Below are 18,787 nucleotides of genomic sequence, written 5' to 3' on the forward strand. Positions count from 1 at the left end.
ACTGTTTATCACAAATATGTTTAGACACACTCTGGTGAGGTCTATTGTTATCTCAACCCTTTGGGCTCCACGCTGGGTGCCAGAAAGGACTGTCGTGGTTATGCCCAGCTGGTAACTTTGCACCACGCAACCACTCACTCAGTCCCCCGCATTCTTCCCTTCCTCCCTGCTCACTCCCAGCAGGATGGGGAAGAGAATCGAAAGAATGTAAACCCCACAGGCTGAGATAAGAACAGTCCAGTAAATAAAGTATAATACAAAACTACTACTGCTACCACAAGTTATAATAATGATAAGGGAAATAACAAGGGGAGAGAATATAAAACTTGTAAGTGAATTAAAAAAAAACAACCCAAAAAGGACAACTGATGCACAGTACAATTGCTCACCACCTGCTGACCAATACCCAGCCTGACCCAAGCAACAATCTAGCCTTCTGGGTAACTCCCCCCAGTTTATATACTGGGCATGATGTGCTGTGGTATGGAATACCCCTTTGGCTAGTTTGGGTCAGGTGTCCTGTCTCTGCTCCCTCCCAGATTCTTGTGCCCCTTTTTACTGGCAGAGCATGAGACTTAAAAGTGCTTGATTGGGGTAAGCATTACTGAGCAACAGCTAAAAACATCCATGTGTACCAGCTTTGTTCTCAGACTAAAGCCAAAACACAGCACTGCACCAGCTACTAGGAAGGAGAAAAATAACTGCTACAGCACCTCATCTCATTGTGCCAGTTTTCCATTTTACAGAAATAAGAAAAATAGCAATATCCTACATTCTACTGTCTATGCAGGTAGATTGTAAATATCATGGTATTTTTGTATCTTAAAATACCTGAAATAGAAACTAGTTTTAAATTAGCAAATCTTTCTTATGACTTTTTCAGTTGTTCCAAAACCAGAAGCATTGTATGGATCCCCTTTGTTACCCAGTGCTTCCAAACATGCTCGTAGATTAAATCAGGTAAACACTAATTGTCCTTTCTCTTTGATCTTTTTCTCTTTAAATGTTCTAAAGTCCATATAAAGTAATTAAAACTAGCTTTACTTAAGCTTTCAATGAGAACCTTTTTTTTTCTTAGCTGTGGAATGACATAATTTTCTTGGTTCATCAATGTGTATCTGTTGTTTACAGGGAGTGCTTATATATGAAGAAAAAAAGAAACAAAAAGGAAAAGTATTTTTGAGTCCCCAGTCAGGTTTGTGTATCTTCATTTCAATTCAGAAATTCTGTGTAAAAGCATGTATCTTCAACTTGCTTTCTCTATCGGTCCTTCTGGGAACTCTGCCTAGATGGCCTAACACAGCAGCAGTCTACTCAAGTTGCTAGGTAATTCTGTGAAGGCACTCTTTTGGTCTTTTTTTTTAACTGGAAAAGTGAGCACTTTTTCAGTTTTGTTTTGGAAACAAAATTTAGGCATGTCAGTTCTATGCATTTTATTTGTTCTTTTTCAACTCTCATAAATCTGTTTTGCAGAAGGGTATGGTGGGGTTTTATCAGTCTCTCACCTCTCTACTGTTCTGGCATACATGGAGTTCTGTGTTTCTTCAGGGACAACATGTGGAGCACTTTAAGGCTTCTTCAGAGTAATTGTCTAGAATTCCATATGATCAACTAACCTGAGAGATTACCAAAGCATATCTTTGGTCTGAGCTGAAAAAACACAGGGAAGTTAAAATTGCACTTTTAAGTAGCATTCAGATGACAGTATAAAGGCCTTTATGTACTCTCTCTGGAGATGTTTTATCTTAGATGCATGGTTACAGATGCAGCTTCTTTACAGTAATTTCACAAACTTACTAAGGTATAATGAAGATTTTAAAAGTTTTTTTAATAAAATATATAAATATCTTCGGGACATCTGAAGGGGGGAACCCACGTAGTCTTTGCAAACTATGGAAAAATAAACTGCAATTAATTATCTCAAATCAAATTCTCAGTTTTGTTGGAAGATAAAGTGTTTTCTGTTTTCAGTGCAAGGCTTTTTCAAATCCAGGTTTGGGGATTTTTAAACACAAAGTGATTGTCATTTGGCTAGATATTTAGTTGAAAAAATGTTAGTTTTCACTTTTGTATTCTAGTACTTCAATATTTCATACTGTCTTCCAGCATGTAATGATCTAAAGTTGAACCGTGTGTGCTTTCGTTATAGTTTGACTTAACAATAATTTTCTCCTGATTGTTTCAGTTGTTTACATCTTGTCTGACTTTTTCTTCTTTTTTTCATTAAACTCCCAATCTTAGGCAGCCTTTCCAACAAATACATGACTCAGGGAAAAGCCTCACAGAAGAGGACCCAACAAGAATCATGAGGGATATTAAGCACTGTTAAATTGCAGTGCAGACCCTTCATTCATCTAAAAAATTTTGTCTAAAGCATCTGGACTCGCAGGACAGCAGAACAGACAACCTTCAACTTAATTTTAATGAAATATGGGTGGTTTATTTTAGATTGCTAATACAAGCAATACTGACCCCTGCTCTGAAATAGGTTGTTGGAGTATTTAAATAGAAAGCCATAATTTTTTTTATTTCTTTTTTTTGTAAATCATATAAAAAAGGGCAGGTACTAAAAATGGACTGTTTTCAAGGTTTTGTCGTTTCATCTGATGATTTTAAAATGCACATTTTAAAATTGTGTGCAAGCCAAATACATTATATTCAAAAATTGATTTTTTGAAGCAGCAAATAATATTTATTAATGTTGATTGTATACTGAATCCTTGTTTAAAAGTGTTCTAAATGTTTGTAGACTGCTACATTTTTGGTTTGTTGGGTTGTGGGTTTTTTTTTCCCTATGGAGAACTGAAAACATAGAAGTTAGTAAACATAACATAAAACAATCTCTGGACAAGCATTGCCATTAAGATTTCTTGGGGGGGGTTCTGTTCCATGATTCTTATAGGAGTTCATTAGCTGCTGTGTACAACAAGAAAAACTAAGAAGCAGGTCAGTCCTGTTTGATGCTGCTAAGAATCTTTTTCAAGCCCTTGAGGATACAGATAAAAATGCTTTAAAGAATAGAGGCATTATATTTGGCAACAGGGGAAAACACGTCCATTTTCATAAAATGTGAAGAAGATCCTTATGCTAGCCACAAACTTAATTAGGAGTATGAACTTGAGCTTTACTTGAAGTGCTTCCAGAGCTGGCAACGTACTGTCTTTTCTTGTTCAGGAAAGAATTAGTTACATTGTGAAATTGAAACCACTGTTATTTATGACTTTGAAATAAATTAAAAAAAAAAAATTAAAATCAGACTTAAGTTTCTGTATTTCTTCTTAGGTTGTATTTTTTAGTATTCCTGACTTAAACATAGAATTAATGACAACTTACTAGAATTATGTGAGTTTAGAAATGTCATGTTTCTTTTTTTCCATATTCATCTGTTTTTATTAAAGTTGAAACTAGAATTGACCTAAAGTGGTCTTAGGGAACTGGGACTCTAACTTCTCTTTTGTTTTTAATGCATCTGTAGCCAGCTATCTGTAAACTTCTAGATGTGCAGCTTTCTCAAATAGTTTTTGTATACTTCTTCAACATATTTTCAAGCAAAATATTAGCTAGCAAAAAACCCAGAAAATACTTCCAACTGTCATCTTTTGCATATTTCATATGAAATAAAGTCAGTTTTCCCTCAAAAATAAGAAAATTCTTGTAGATTTTAATTCATAACGCCCCAAACAAAAGAAAAACACACACAAACAAAACCACAAAACAAAAACAAAACAAACAAAAAAAAAACAAACCAACCAACCACCAAAAAATAACCAGAGCAGACTGACATGATTATGTATGCCTTATTCAGCCCTCTGTTCAGACTTACTTTCAGTTTTGCTGATGGGAATGCAGTATGTAAGCTTCTAAGGGACAATGTCATAATCCCAAGAACAGAAGTTATTTTAAGCGGGAGACAGGAACAAACAGATTTATACATACTTACCCTTTCCATTTGTGATACTTGTAGTTTAGCAATGAAATGTCTACACTTGCATCAGAGTGAAAACTCACTCTGCTTCCACCCATCTTCTCACTTTGAAGCTGCTGCAACTACACATTCTCTTTTGCCACAAATCTCATAGCCCTAAAATGGGATATATATTACAAGCATTAAGCCAGTAAGCAATAAATCCTTTGTTTGCTTAAGGAGTAGTAAAAGAGCAGAGCCAAAATTTACAGAATGATATGTGACTCAGAAGAAACATAGTTGAGGAGGCATACATACCTACTACATTAAGTTGTAAAATTCAGGGAATGAATTGAAAGCTAACACTGAAGAAAAGTATGTTCTTCACAACAATTTTTGATATCCAAGATCGTGTTTGCCTTATGGGAGTATTTCCTCAAGAGAGCAACTTCCCACATACAAAGGAAAACTCGACACACAGCATTAATAAAAAGCTTCTAGAAAAAGAACAGTATTGGAAGTAATAGCAATTAACTAAAATAATAGTTTACAACTAAATTCATCCTAATAAAAAGTAGCAATAAATCCTAATAAATTAAAAGACCTGTTCTGAACCACCTGTATTCTCGGTCCCTGTAATGACATGGGGGAACACTGAGCTGGTTGCACTGCTGCTGTATTTTATTTGTGCTGCTGGGTTTTTATTTAAAAAAAAAATTAAAAAATAAAAATTGCTGCTGCCTTATTTCACAGGAATTTCAGACACTATTTCCAAAGTTGGAAAATTTCCTGTGAATAGTTAGTTATCAGTGTTGAAAAACAGAGAATGATTAACATGTCATCTCCCCTAATTTAATTGTTCTGGTGGAATTTGTTTCATAGCTATGAATAAAAACAGGTTTTCATCCATTCAAAATTTTATGTAAATGTATTTAAATACCCATTGATTTATAAACTTTATCACATTTTTATAAGAACTGCAGAAGCCATGTAAAAAGTGAAGTTGCTGGTAACCTTTTGGGGCCTGAAACAGTTGCTTAGAATGGGTACTAGCAAAGAAACTATTTTAAAATTTTTCCTATACTGATAAAAGTTATCAAAAAATTTTCTTGTTATTTACTTGAAGTATATAGATTTTAATACTGAATTTTGCTTTTAAGTTACTTTGGTAATGTACTGAACATGAAAAACACCTTAGAACAAGGCTGCTGTTCCAAGCCCATGCTCAGTCTTTAGTGCCGAGATTCAATCTACAGACAGGTGACTAAGGAGTGATGATTGGAAGCATCCTAAAGAAGTACAGGAGGGTAAAGGTCTTTGTGCCTGCATGGTAGACCATGACTGATGAAGAAGGTATCAGTTGCATTCGTATACAAGCCTCCCCCCTCCAAGCATATATATTGCTTACTTCAGGTTCAGGGTGCTGGGGCATTTAAGCCCCATACTTCTCAGTGGTTGCGCTTTAGTTGAGGATGTTTGCCCAAGTTGTATGTAATGGTGTGTGGAAGACATGTTTTGTGTAGGTGAAGAATATACAACTTCTTTATACACTTGCTATCTTTTTCTGTGAGGGAGAAATTCTGTGCCTTATTAAACAGTGGCATATGTATGTAAAAAACATCTGCATGTTTACTACCATGCTCTTCAAAACAGCTAACCCCAGGTACCCAAAGCAGGTGTTGTGATGATCAGGGGACTGGAGCACCTCCCATATAAAGATAGGCTGAGAAAGTTGGGGCTCTTCAGCCTGGAGAAGAGAAGGCTGTGTGGAGACTTCATAGCAGCCTTCCAGTATCTGAAGGGGGCCTATAAGAATGCTGGGGAGGGACTCTTCATTAGGGACTGTAGTGATAGGACAAGGAGTAATGGGTTAAAACTTAAACAGGAGAAGTTCTTTACTGTGAGGGTGGTGGGGCACTGGCACCGGTTGCCCAGAGAAGCTGTGGCTGCCCCATCCTTGGCAGTATTCAAGGCCAGCTTAGAGGTGGCTTTGAGCAACATACTTTGGTAGGAGCTGTCCCTGCCTATGTCAGGGGGGTTGGAACCAGGTGATCTTAAGGTCCTTTCTGACCTTAACCGTTCTGTGATTCTATGATGCAGACTTGTTGCTTGTGCTTGGACTTCGTGAATGTAAGTTTAAAGCACTGTTGTCAGGCAGAGATAATGAACAACGGCGCTCTGCTTTCCCTCTGGCCTAGCCGTCATTCAGTTCAAAGTGATGGGATTGACCTTGCCGGGTTTCTCTGCGGGTGCCCGCAGGCAGTCCCCTTCTTCCCCCCTCCCCTCCACCCCCGGCCTGCGGGAGCAGTTCGGGGCAGCCGTACGGCCCCGCGCCGTGGTCCCGCGGCAGCAGGAGGGTGTCGAGTGGAGCAGCCGGGCCAAGCAGCCCGCACCCGGCCCCTCATGGTGCGCCCTCCGTTACGGACCCCCAGTCACTGACACCGGGCGGGCTTGCCCTTGCAAAACTCCTGCTGTACTGCAGTGCTTGTGTGCGTGATTGCCGCTACACACTAGTGTTCCCGCTCGTGCCTCTGGTGGACGGGGACTCCGTGCTCCCCCTCAACAGTTGCCACCTTGCCGTCAGCGCTGGTGTCGGCAGATAGAGCTAGGTAAAAGCCTCCTACCGCAGCTGCCCTGGCCGAGACCGCGCTTATCTCGGCCAAACAGGCGGGCAGGCCTGGCCCGCGCCTCAGGCTGCGGCGCAGCCTCCGCCCCGCCCGGCGCTGCCGATCACAGCCCGTTGACCAATCGGGACGGGCGTCGTAAACACGGCGTGCGCCGTGGCGTCACATTGTGACGTCGGTGGTGCCCATGGCAGAGGGCAGCGGATGAGGGTGATGGCCTCGTCGGTGGTGCGGGCCACGGTGCGCGCTGTTAGCAAGCGGAAGATCCAGGCTACGCGCGCCGCTCTCACCCTGGTCAGTGCCGCGCCGCTGCGGGAGGGCTCCCGGCGGCCCGTGCTCCTGTGCTGCCTTCAAGGCTGCAGGAGCTGCGCCACGGGCAGGGCCGGGCCGGGCCGCGCCGCCGCCTTCCTAATTCCCCGGCCTGCCGCCCGTCCTGCGGCTGGTGGCGCGTGGCCAGCCCTTGGCTGCCGGTGACAGCGGGGCGGGACGAGCACGGGACTCGGCCACGGCAGCGTCGCGGTCATGGGCCAGCCCCGTTATTCCGTGCTGTGTCGGCTCTGCGCTGGGCTCGGTAGGAGAGGGCTGCGGGGAGGCTGCGGGGTCTCTGACAGCCACACCCCACTCCGTGAGTTGCGGTGGGGGAGCCGCTACTCCTGGCTGATGCCGCCGGCAGCGGGCTCCGCGTCCCTGCTCCTGTGCAGGCAGCTTTGCAGAGGGCAGCGCCGCGAAGGGCAGGCAGCAGGGACAGCGGTGCGGGCCCCTTCACGCGGGGTCCTTTTTGCACAGTCACTCGAAGAATTGCATTTCTTCCTTAAATAAACGTTAAGCATTACCTAGAGCCGCTGACGAGTTGTTCACAGTGAGGCTTTCTATCCTTTTGTCAGTCGAGGAAATGCGTTTGCTACTAGCGGCGGTGTTTTGGAAGCTGTGCTTTTGAGAGGAATTATTGCAGAGGAAAATACAGTCAGTTCCCTGCAGGAACAGGGGCAAAGTGCATAGAGTTCAGTCGTTTGTCAGAGCAGGTTGATTTTCTGTTATGTAGTGAGTTTACTTCATTCTACAAATGAAGATTAATAGCGGTATTTAGAAAAGGGTTTCACCTGTAAGTCTGCTTGTGGTTTTCTTTGGTTGTGGTAAGAGCTAAACATTGCTAACGGCTTTCCTTTTCTCACTGTCTTAGAAACCTAAAAGCATGTAATGGAAATTTCTGTGTGTTTAATGTGTTCTTACATTTATGCAACAAGCAATTCTGCATGAACAGTGAATTTACCCTCTGTAAAATCCCAGTTCCCCTTTAGGTTAGAGGGGTGAGAGAAGTAGGCCATAAGCACTTCTGTGCGTAATTGATTTTTGTATGATGTCTGTGTGTTAAGAACTACTTAATTGCATTGTGGTAGTGATTCTGGAGGGGAAAATACCCAACCAGACACTCTAAAAGGATGGCAGTTCTTGAGCTGCCTGTTTGCTGTCAGTGTGGATATGAAGGGGAGTAAGAGGCATTGTTTTCTGTATGGGTTAGATTCAGCAATCATCTGTTTCGCAGCAGAATGTGTATCTTCAGATAAGAGTCCAGTTTTGAGTAGAACTCAGGCAAGTCAATACTGACAGGTGGCTGATGCTGGAGGTGGGCTTCACACACAGGAAAGAAATGCGAACTAAGAAAACTTAAGTACACTTAAGGGTTGGAATAGGAATTTTTATAGTGCAGCTAAGTATGTTGCACACTTAATATGTGCAAGCACTAACTCCAAATAAACAAAAATCCCTTTCAAATTAATGCCTGGTTTTGTTTTTCAGACCCCATCAGCTGTTCAAAAGATAAAGCAGCTTCTGAAAGATAAACCTGAACATGTAAGTATAAACAGTGCAAACCTGTAGATGGTGCTAAAGGATCAGCACAACTCATGAAACATTTGTTGCTAACTTAGAAGTTTGAAATAAGCACCAATGTGTTTATTAGAGATAATGGCTTTGGTTTTTTTTTGTTGTTTTTTAGGGGAATATATGTGCTTCTTTGATGTATCAAGCTTCATTTCTTTGTCAAATGAAATGCAGAAAATAACTGATGGTAATAACATTTCGCTTTACAGCTACTTTTGAGGTGGAAAAAGTTGAAAAAACTTAAGCTTAAAATGTTTTTGATATATATTTTAATGAAGCCTTTTAATATGGCATAGTGGTGAGTTCTGGTATGGAAAGAGATCTTCAGCTGTTGATAGTAAGATGTTGTTAATTAAGTTCTTATAGGAATTCTCATGTTGAAGTAAAATAAAGTTAGACTTATGCACATTGGAAAAATCTAATTCTTGGGAAAATTGCCAGAAAGGAAACTTTCTGTTTTAGTAATCAGCATTTCTCTAAGTAACTGAGCTTGTCATCTTTTCCTTTTGGGGAAAAACACAAGAGTCTTGCTGTCTAACCATTATAAAAAACAAGCATTAGATTTTCTTCTTTACAGTAAATATTATTTCAAGGAGAGTATTTCTCTTATAAGTTTCCATTGTTTCTTCTGCTTCCTGCACATCTGCAACTGAGTGGACTCTTTGTTAATGTTTCAAACCAGCTTAAGGATGCCTTAAGCCTACAGCTTAGGCGGTCAGTCATCCCCTTGCTATAAGTGTTGTTTACATTTTCCATTCCATTATTTGTAGCAGTTCTTGTAGAGAAAGGTATTTAGTCTGAAAAGATAAAACATGTTTGTCTGAGATCCCACTTGATGACATGTGCTATGTTTCGATATATTTTTATCACAAGATTGATTATGGAGATAGGCAGTATAATTTTCCTGTTCAGTTATGAAGCATTGGTGTGTAGATACTTCTGAAAGATTGTTGTGCACAAATAGTTCTGTTTCTTTAAAATATTTTCTTATACAGTGTGCTTTTTGTCAGAGTTGTTGGATACTGTGAATATTACAAACATTGACTAGGTTGGCTTATCAGGTTGATTTAAAACAGCAAGGCAGTAAAAATAATTGATTTAAGGGGGCATTGCTGTTTAAGTGAGACTCACAATAGAAGTAATGAAGAAATCAAAGTATGCTTTTCACAACTTGTGTTTGAAGTAAGTTTTCTGATGGTGTTATTACAAGAATTCTGTGCAAATTCAGTAACTGCCCTTGTCTTGGCCTCCTATTGCTGTCAGTACAGAACTGGCATTTAAGTATTCTATTAATTTTAAGTCACAAAAATTCCTGTCATTGAAATGCAAGTTTCTTTAGACCAGGCACCTATAAGAGTTCTAACAGCTTATTACTTCTAAACCTTAACATAGTTTAGGGCTTGAGCCACAGTAGCAAACATCTGATGTTTGCTTTCACCTTGGCAGTCAACTTTGTAAAAGGAAAAAAAAATGTTACCTGTTAATCTGAAAGTTATTCACTTCTGGTTTGAGGCAGTGGAGGATAATCATAGAATCGTTGGAGTTGGAAAGGACCTTAAAGATCGTCCAGTTCCAACCCCCTCCCATGGGCAAGGGTGCCTTCCACTAGATCAGGTTGCTCCAGGCCCCATCCAATCTGGCGTTGAGCACTGCCAGGGATGGGGCATCCACAGCTTCATAATAAACATAACATAAACAACAACATAATAAATGTTATTGTTTTGTTGTTCTGCATACTTTTTATCTTGGTGTCCGAGAGTAAGTTTAAGAAAAACTCATGTTCTGTTGTTTGGTTATGGTGTTTTTAGGTGGGTGTGAAAGTAGGTGTTCGTACAAGAGGATGCAATGGGCTTTCCTACACATTAGAATATACGAAATCAAAAGGAGATTCTGATGAAGAGGTAGTTCAAGATGGTGAGTTTCTGAACAAACTTCTGTGGTGGTGGTGAAGAATAAGCCTTTGCAGGTTTGCCAAGGTACAGGCTAGAACTTGAAATAACGAGTTACAGTAAGAGGTCCCTCTGTATGGGAATTGTTGTCACCTTAGTTTCTGGTTTGGAGTAACCAGTTAGTTAAAATAAGCAGCTTTGCGTCGGAGCTTTTCTGCATCAGAGGCTACTCCACCTGGATAGTTTAGTCCCTCGTTCATGTCTTCAGAGGTGGCTAATAGCAGATATTTAGAGAATAATACAGAACAATGCATATATCATGAAATATTTGATCAGCATACCTAAACCAAGGCTTGGGAAAGTAAAGATTTTATTTGCAAGGGATTTTCCCAACTACTTTCTCTAACTAGTCTTATTCTTCCCTGATGCTTGATTTGGTTTTAATTTCTTTGTGCTTTTGACTTTTGCATTGCTTTGTAACAACGGGTTTTACAATTTTTACTGAAGAATACTTTAAAAATTGTTTTCCTACGCTGATATTTATGCTTTCTGCCTCATAATTACAGTAAGCATCGCATGATAGGTCTGTTGTTAAAGTTCCTATTGTGGTTTAACCCCAGCCAGCAGTGAAGCCCCTCACAGCTGCTCACTCACTCTCCCACTGACTTTTTCAGAATGGTAAAAGTGAGAAAACTCATGGCTTGATATAAAGACAGTTTAATAGGTAAAGCAAAAGCCACACATGCAAATGAAGCAAAACAAGGTATTAATTCACCATGTCCCATCAGCAGGCATGTTTTCAAGCATCTCCAGGACAGCAGGGCTCCATCTCACATGATGGTGACTTGGGAAAACAAACACCATCACTGCAAATGTTCTGTCTTCATTCTGCTTCCCACAGCTTTTATTGCTGAGCATGATGTCATATGGTATGGGATATCCCTTGGTTCAATTGGGATGAGCTGTTCTGGCTGTGTCCCCTCCCAGCTCCTTGTGCACCCCCAGCCTGCTTGCTGGTGGGGTTGGATGAAAAGCAGAAAAGGCCTTGATGCTGTGTAAGCATCTGCTCAGCAGTAACTAAAACATCCCTGAATTGTCAGACTTTTTCCAGCACAAATCCAAAACTTAGCCCCATACTAGATATTCTGCAGAAAATTTGTCCCAGTCAAAACCAGCACAGTGCCGTATGTTTTTTCAGTTTTCATAAAAGTTTATGTCAGTGGTCTTTTTGTCAAAATACAGATTGATAATAGAGTTTGTTTTGGTTTCTGTTCGTTTTCTAAAGGTTCATAGAATTCCTTTTGTGGAGGTGGTTTTTGGTTCTTTTAGGCATTACTGAACTACATTATGTTCAGAAATATTTTTAATTTGGGGGCAAAGTCAGAGATTAAGAGGCTATCACTGTTGTTTTCTTACAGAAGCTGTGCTGCTGGTCAGAGGCCACCTTCCAGCTGTCTTTAGAAAACCTGTGACCAACACATACAGTTTTTATTCTCTTAAACAGAGAATTAGTTAGAACTTCAGTAAATGGTTAAATTGAAACAGAATATGAGCATGAGAATGTGAGGTAGGGACTGCCACCTGATTCTGCAGTTGTCTCTTGATTTCATATTCAGCTGGCTTCTGGAGTTAACCTGTCCTGCTTGATTCAAAGCTGTTCTAGCTTTACAGGCCTGAAAACACATTTTTCAGAAAGCATTTCCTGATTTGGATCTTAAGGAAACTGGAAAGCAGTTTCCCTCAGTCAGGTCAGAGACCTTACATTCCAAAACCAGCAGTTCATGTGTGCTTGTGTCATTTCTGTTTTGCTTCACTTGCTTCTAGACAGACTTCCAGTAAAGGCTCTTTTATACAGGTTTCTGCTCGGTGGCTTTGAATCCCAGAACAGGTTTGCCTGCTTTTAGGTAGTAAGTGAAAGTTTCAGGAATCAGGTCCATAAACTCTTTGATTAGGTTTAGCCTTCACTATCAGTTACTGTCCAAACTGACCCCCAAAAAAGTATAGATTCAACTCGGTTGAATCTTGAGGCTTGAGTTGTGATAATAATATGTTTTGTCTCAGTGTCTGCTGTGATGAAGCAGCTTTCCAGCAATCTTTCCTGTACCTTAATGAGGTGTTGTTGCTGTGTACTGGTACTATTCTACATGTTTATTTTTATCATTTCATAGTCTGTGGATAGCTAAAGCAGTCCACTTGCACCTTTGTGTCATATTTGCAGCTTTAAAGTTCAGTAACTTTATTCCAGAGAGATACAGGCTTTGTATACTTCAGGAAAGAAAGCTCTTTCTACTTACCAAGATGAACTGCTAGTTTTTAATTTTAAAGGTTGTGGTATATTTGAATCTTGTTCATACATTTGCCTCATTATAAGATTCAGTATTGCTAATAGTTAATGTAGAGGTAATATTTCTGGCAGAGCAGATAATAATTTTGAGAGTGAAACATTCAGGTTTTCAAGGTCTTTGTGCATCTTGTTAGATGAACAGACTTTAAGAATGGTAGGAAATGGGTTGCTGGCTGTAATGTATGGGAATTAAGTATTGAAGCTAAGATCCGTTCTCAAGTTCTACAGTGTCTTTCCCTAGGTGTCATATTTTTAAATCTCCCCTCAAAAAATAAATATGTGACACATAAATAATACTTCTAAACTGTTGCTGGACTTGTATAGTACAGTAAAAACAATGATGAAAGTGTCCCATGTTAGGCCAGGGAAACTATCTTATACTGATAGCCTTCATATTTAGCTTCCATTTTTTTTATCACTGGTTTAAAGAGAGTTCCAAAGTGAGTGATGATTTTGCTGTGCGTAAATATTTTCTTTTTTTCTTTGATGTTCTCCAGGGGTTAGAGTGTTTATTGAGAAGAAGGCACAGCTGACACTTCTAGGAACTGAAATGGACTATGTAGAAGACAAACTATCCAGTGAATTTGTCTTCAATAATCCAAACATCAAAGGAACATGTGGCTGTGGAGAAAGCTTTAACATCTGAAATCTCAGGACTACTTCTTTGACTTTGAACACCCCGAAACACTGCTACGACTTTCAGAAGCAAATGCATTTTCTTCAGGTTTGTAGGCTGCGTGAAGTGTGGATACCATTAAGAAAAATAAACCCTTTTGAAAAAGTAAATTGTTTGTTAGATTCCACCACTGATGTAGTTATTCTTTAATTTGTGATGATTTGGGATTCAAAAGGTAAGAACAGTAAGTGCTATAGTAACATCTCTGTACTTCCACATGCCAAGGAAATAAAATCTATCTGTTCTTTTCGTTTGTTATTTTCTTTGTTCACTCTACTCAGACTTCCCCATCCAAAACCTATTTGAAAGAATATTACCTATGTGTTCTGCTTTGATGTGGGGAGGAAAAAAACCACCACCAAAATAAAACCCCCAATCACTTATATGAGCTTGTTCATAAAAATTTATATATGAAGACCTCAGCTTCAGCGTTCGCTATGATTATGTGTATGCTTGCTTTGGTTTTGTAGTTTTTTGATGCTTTAATCTTTTTACATGGTTTTCTGGTGGTTTATTTTTCTATAAATCTGGGGAGGTCCAAGAAAGTGTTCATGTATTAGTATAGTGGTAGGTTACTATAGAACTGCTTGTAGAAATACTTCAGAATGGACTAACCCAGTTTTAATTCTGTTTCTTTCCTTGTTGAAGGCACCGTCTCTGCTGTACTTAGAAAGTAATTTTGCAGAACACGAAATACATTTGGACAGTGGAGTACTAAAGCAGATACACATGAGCATGGTTTCTCATGTTTCTGTCATTTGTCCTTCTTGACTTAAATTGAAAAGTTGGTAAAGCTGCCTGAAGATTTTTTTTTTTGAGAGGGCTCTTACACTTCTCATTACTTTTTTGTAGTTATGTCTGCTACTAATTTTGTTACAGTTCGAACTCTTGCAACTGTGCAGGTACAAGGTTTTTTCTCTAAAGCTTATCATAGCTTCTGTTTAACTCTCTTAAAGTTAACTTGGTGACAGGGGAAAAGGCATTTATAATTTAAAAAAAAAAAAAACTAGTATTTTGTAATTATTAAATGAATCTAAGCAGTAATTAAAATAGTATGTTTATAGGAAGCCATTGTTTCTTTGGAATTCAGACTTTCTCCTAATCAGAATTTATGTTTTTTACACCAGTGTTCTTCAAGCCTACAAAGTCTTCAGCACTTATGCACTGGTGCTAAGGCAGAAATATATATGTCTCTCCAGGCCCTCCCAAAAGCTGATTCCATAGAAGTACTCTTCCATCCTTTTATTTCCATGTTTCCCTGGTTGTCTGAAGATGACACTGTGCAGCTGAACTGCTCAGTTGTGCTGAAGAGAAGATAATGTCTTCCTGGGCAGCTGATGGGAACAGCTAGTGAAAAGGGTGCAAATCAAAAGTAGGGGACAACAAGGACTGGGATCTTGCAGTCAAAGACAGGGTGGTGATTGAGGTGGGAGTGGAGGGAAAGCTTTAAGGCTGCATATGGAGAATCCAGAGGTAACATTGATCTGCACAGTTGCACCCACATACCTTGCAATCACATTGGAATAGTAACATGTTGAAGACTCAGGATTACAGCCACCTGCGAAAAGGTGTAGAAGGAAGAATAAAACAGATCAAGAATTATTTTTTCATTTTTATGTAGTGCACAAGAACAGAAGGTCAAAATTCCCACAATTACAGTTCAATATTAAATACTTGAATTTTGGTTGTATGCTCTGTCACCTTTTGATGTAAAAATGCTATTTCCTTCAACAGTCAGCTGCTGTACACGGTTACTTTATATAGCAATTCAGGAATTACTGGTAGTACACTGTCTACGTGCATTTTTAGTGCCACAGGTCTTTGTCTTGCCAAACAAAAAATGCAGTTAATGTGGTACAGCTGCATTAATATGTCTAAAACTCCAAGCAAAGGGCATTTCTTCAGATCGTGTTCCTCTGCCTCTTGCTAGGGTATAAGACTTGAAATGTGGTAGCACTGGTAGGGCTTGCTGTGCATGCTGCTCCTTAGTCATTTAACTTGTTTTGGTGTGTTTTGGAGTACCGGGGATTGGCTTGGGGATTTTTTAAGACCTGTGGCATGTATAGCAATCTTTTCACGTTTTGTGTATATGCCTTGACTGAAAGTTTGCACTTTCGTACTCCAGTGAAATAATCCTCTAAATTGTCACTTTACTAAGACACCTAACGCACAATGTGTTCAACTTCTGTTAAAGTCCTATTTTCAGTTGCATAGGAACATGGTTTTGATGATTGGTCTGTTATAATTTTGTGCAATACTGTATGTAGAGTTCTCAGTTGTAATAATAAATATTGCCTGCTGGTAACCATGAAATATTCCTATCTTGAATGATTCTATTTACAGTAACAAGCACTAGAGGGAGAGAGTAGGTTTGTATGCTGGGGTTACAAACCTGACTTCATATTCCTCAGGAATATCAAGTATTTCAGAATATTAACAGGTTTGGAATAGCATAGAAACATGCAAAACCCCCAGCTGTGCACAGAAAGGTATTTATACGTACCAGAAAGGTAGGCTGCTAATGGTCAAACTTCTATTAAATTCTGTGGCACACTCTGCTTGGTAGAAATTCTGACAGGCAAGATGCTTACTGTGAAGGTTTCTACTTGTCAGTAAGTCACTGTGGTATGTTTAAAGCCAGGAGGATGATTTTGGTCCCAAGTAACTGTTGGCACAAAGGTTTTTAATTGGCTAGGCAATTTGAGAGTGAGAGTCAAAGAGCATTCGTGGCCAGTCCACTGTGATGCTGTATAATGGCGCTAATATGCCATAGTGTATTAGGTTTATAACACGTTTGGGGTTTTCTCCTAGGTGCAAGTCTTTCCACCTCTGAAGCTGAGAAATTTCCTTTTTCTGTTAGGTGAAGTTTTTGAACGCTAGGGGAAGAAGTAATACATTTTGGAAGAATGCTAGAGATTGTGATACAGTTGCACATTCATGATGCTGGGGAGAGAGAACCAAACCCTTCATGCAGCCAGGAGCCTGGAAGAGCAACGTTACCTTTCTGTGGGAGTTCTTATGGAACTTTGTGGAAACACTTGCACAAGCAAGTCAGCATTCCTGATCCACCACTTTTTATAGCTCACTTGGAAAGGCTTAAGAACAAATGTTTAGAAAAACATTAAACAGATCAATATGCAAGTCACCCTGATGGGACAAAATGAATTTGAACTCCAAAATAAAAAATTAGATGCAAGTAATAAGACTGTGAAATTTAATGTTAAGGAAGCATACTTTTAGAAGTTCTGGGGTTTTTTTTTCTTTGTTTTATTTTGGATTTATTGGTTTGTTTGGGTTTTAGGGTTTCTTTTACAGTTAAAATCTGATAATTATTTTCTTCTCATTTAGCTAAATCAACACCTTCACTAGTGGAAAAATTCTTCAGGTATGCCACTATTGTGCTTACACTAGCTGCATGGCCATTTATTAGATAAAATGTTTATGACACTACAATGCTGCAGTCTTTTCTGACAGAAGAGTTCCATCGTTGCTAGATGGGGCAGAGTGTGCACTTCTGTGTTCATCCCAAAATGAGCCCTCAAAAGAGTACTTGAAAAATTACTTTTGTCATGACCAGTACAGCATTTTTTCTACAAAGTGATCTGCCAGATAGTGAGCAGTTCAGCCAACTTCGGTCTTTATTGCCATTTTTAGTGTATATGACATCATAGAATAGTTTGGGTTGGAAGGGAACGTCAAAAGTCATCTAGTCCTCCTGCCATGCAATGAGCAGGGACATCTTCAAATAGTTCAGGTTGCCCAGAACCACATTTAGCCTGGCCTTGAATGTCTCCATGGATGGCACATCCACTACCTCTCTGGGCAACCTGTGCCAGTGTTTTACCACCTTCACTGTTACGAATGTTTTCCTCACACCCAGCCTGAATCTCATCTCTTTAGTTTAAAACCATCACCCCTCCTCCTACTGCAACAGCCCCTGCTAAGAAGCCTTTTCCCATCTTATAGGCCCCTTTTAAGCACTGAAAGGTCACTATAAGGTCTCCCCAATTACTTTTCTCTAGGTTGAACAACCCAAACTTTCTCAGGCTAACTCCGCAGGAGAAGTGCTTCAGCCCCCTGATTTCCACGGCCCTCCTCTGGAACCTCTCCAGCAGGTCTGTATCTTTCCTGTACTGAGATATACTGATTCAACATAGTGAGCAAAAGCAGAAGTGCTCAGCACACTTCGATATGCATTTGGGTTTCAGCAGCATTTGAATGGCTGTTTTGACACGCAGCACTGGCATTTTGCTTTGGGAGACAGCAAGGTAAGGTAAATGGCTGAGTATAAGCAAGATCTTCGTCCTCGCCTTTACGGTCCCTTTCAGCGGGCTGTTTTTCGGGCCGTGCGTGCTGTCGCTGGCAGCAGTGGCCCCTGAGCTCCTCACACGGCGCAGCCCGGGATCCCCACTGTGAGCCATGCCTGCCTGCTGTCAGGTAGGATCCGAATACTGCTTTCACCTCCTGGGATGCTCGGGTGCGAGCGGGTATCCGCTGCCACCGGGTGGCAGCAAATCTCCAGTCTATGCGTTTCAAAACTCCGTATTCTAAACTCCTGAGCAAGTAAAAATAATCCTGAATGCCGGAGTATTTTTACTTATACTGGTTTAAACACTTTCAGCTCTGCTCTTCGTCCTTCTTGTACTTCTGTGTTTTTTAACTGCTCCTAAATGATGCCGATGGCTGCAGAAATGCGAAATTCCAAAACACCTCAGAGCTCCTGATGCAAATTGAAGCAGAGGAGCAGAGCGTAGCCTTCTGACCAGCTGCTGCTACTGAAGCATTGCTCTTTTCACCAATCCTCCCCTTGTTAGTAGTGTGCTAGTGTACTTCATTATTGTTGTGTCCAGCTCCAAATTATTGCAGATTTGTTTCCATCAGTTATCTTTAACCTCTACGGTAACAGAAGTTCCAGCAGGACAAAGAATCTCATGAAACAGTATAGTCTCTATCAACAGAAATACTCTTACCCCCTACACCTTACTTATTGGGTTTTTTTACTGATTGTGTAATTGGGGCTTTTTTACTGCTTGCATGATGATTTTATTGCATGTGATTTTAGTGACAAATTCCTTCTGTAGCTTTCTGAAGTTAGGTCCAGACAGCAGGCGTAAATTCCCCTTACTAGCTAATGAAACAAGACAGCATCCAAACACTTGAAATAACCTAAGTAGCACAATTCTATTCATACAGAGGGTTTGCAGTCAGGCATTTCCTTTTGCAACTGTGTGTTTTAGTCTTCAATTTGTTCACAGTGAATCATTCACATTGACCTTTCATTCTTAATCACAGTAGTCCTGATTAAATACTAAATAGTGGTATGAAGCATAGCAAAACTGTGTTTAAATTAGATTGCTTTGCTGTTAATGATATTTTTTCCTTGCATTTGTTCCACATAAAAGCCTAAATGGAAGAAAGCTTTTCTCTCTCAATAAGAGAAAAGGCAACATACTAATGAATGTTGTGGTC

At 40.0% G+C, this 18,787-nt stretch overlaps 2 protein-coding genes across 2 annotated transcripts in view; both read left to right on the forward strand.

Annotated features, from left to right (window-relative positions):
• TUT7 (terminal uridylyl transferase 7) overlaps nt 1-3,288 on the forward strand; it is a 35,211-nt gene extending 31,923 nt beyond the window's left edge. The window contains exons 27-29 of the mRNA XM_057428732.1: nt 884-960; nt 1,132-1,195; nt 2,242-3,288. Coding sequence (XP_057284715.1) covers nt 884-960; nt 1,132-1,195; nt 2,242-2,309 — 209 coding nt within the window. The 3' untranslated portion in view covers nt 2,310-3,288. The remainder of the gene's footprint in view (nt 1-883; nt 961-1,131; nt 1,196-2,241) is intronic.
• A 3,439-nt stretch (nt 3,289-6,727) lies between these two features.
• ISCA1 (iron-sulfur cluster assembly 1) lies at nt 6,728-13,565 on the forward strand. The gene is made up of 4 exons (XM_057428745.1): nt 6,728-6,822; nt 8,326-8,379; nt 10,218-10,323; nt 13,140-13,565. The coding sequence occupies exons 1-4, from the start codon at nt 6,733-6,735 to the stop codon at nt 13,286-13,288; spliced, it is 399 nt and encodes a 132-aa protein (XP_057284728.1). The 5' UTR covers nt 6,728-6,732; the 3' UTR covers nt 13,289-13,565.
• Nucleotides 13,566-18,787: the final 5,222 nt, after the last annotated feature.

Source organism: Pezoporus wallicus, unplaced genomic scaffold (assembly GCF_028554395.1).
Source record: "Pezoporus wallicus isolate ANWC-B61680 ecotype Strahan unplaced genomic scaffold, APGP_CSIRO_Pwel_v1 contig_708, whole genome shotgun sequence".
In the NCBI taxonomy this organism is placed as follows: domain Eukaryota; kingdom Metazoa; phylum Chordata; class Aves; order Psittaciformes; family Psittacidae; genus Pezoporus; species Pezoporus wallicus.

Excerpts from the sequence above, each read along its gene's own strand:
- ISCA1 (XM_057428745.1), top strand. The coding sequence starts at position 6,733 with ATGAGGGTGATGGCCTCGTCGGTGGTGCGGGCCACGGTGCGCGCTGTT. Across the intron at positions 6,823-8,325 it reads CGCGCGCCGCTCTCACCCTG|ACCCCATCAGCTGTTCAAAA; the intron begins GTCAGTGCCGCG and ends TTTGTTTTTCAG. Across the intron at positions 10,324-13,139 it reads TGAAGAGGTAGTTCAAGATG|GGGTTAGAGTGTTTATTGAG; the intron begins GTGAGTTTCTGA and ends GATGTTCTCCAG.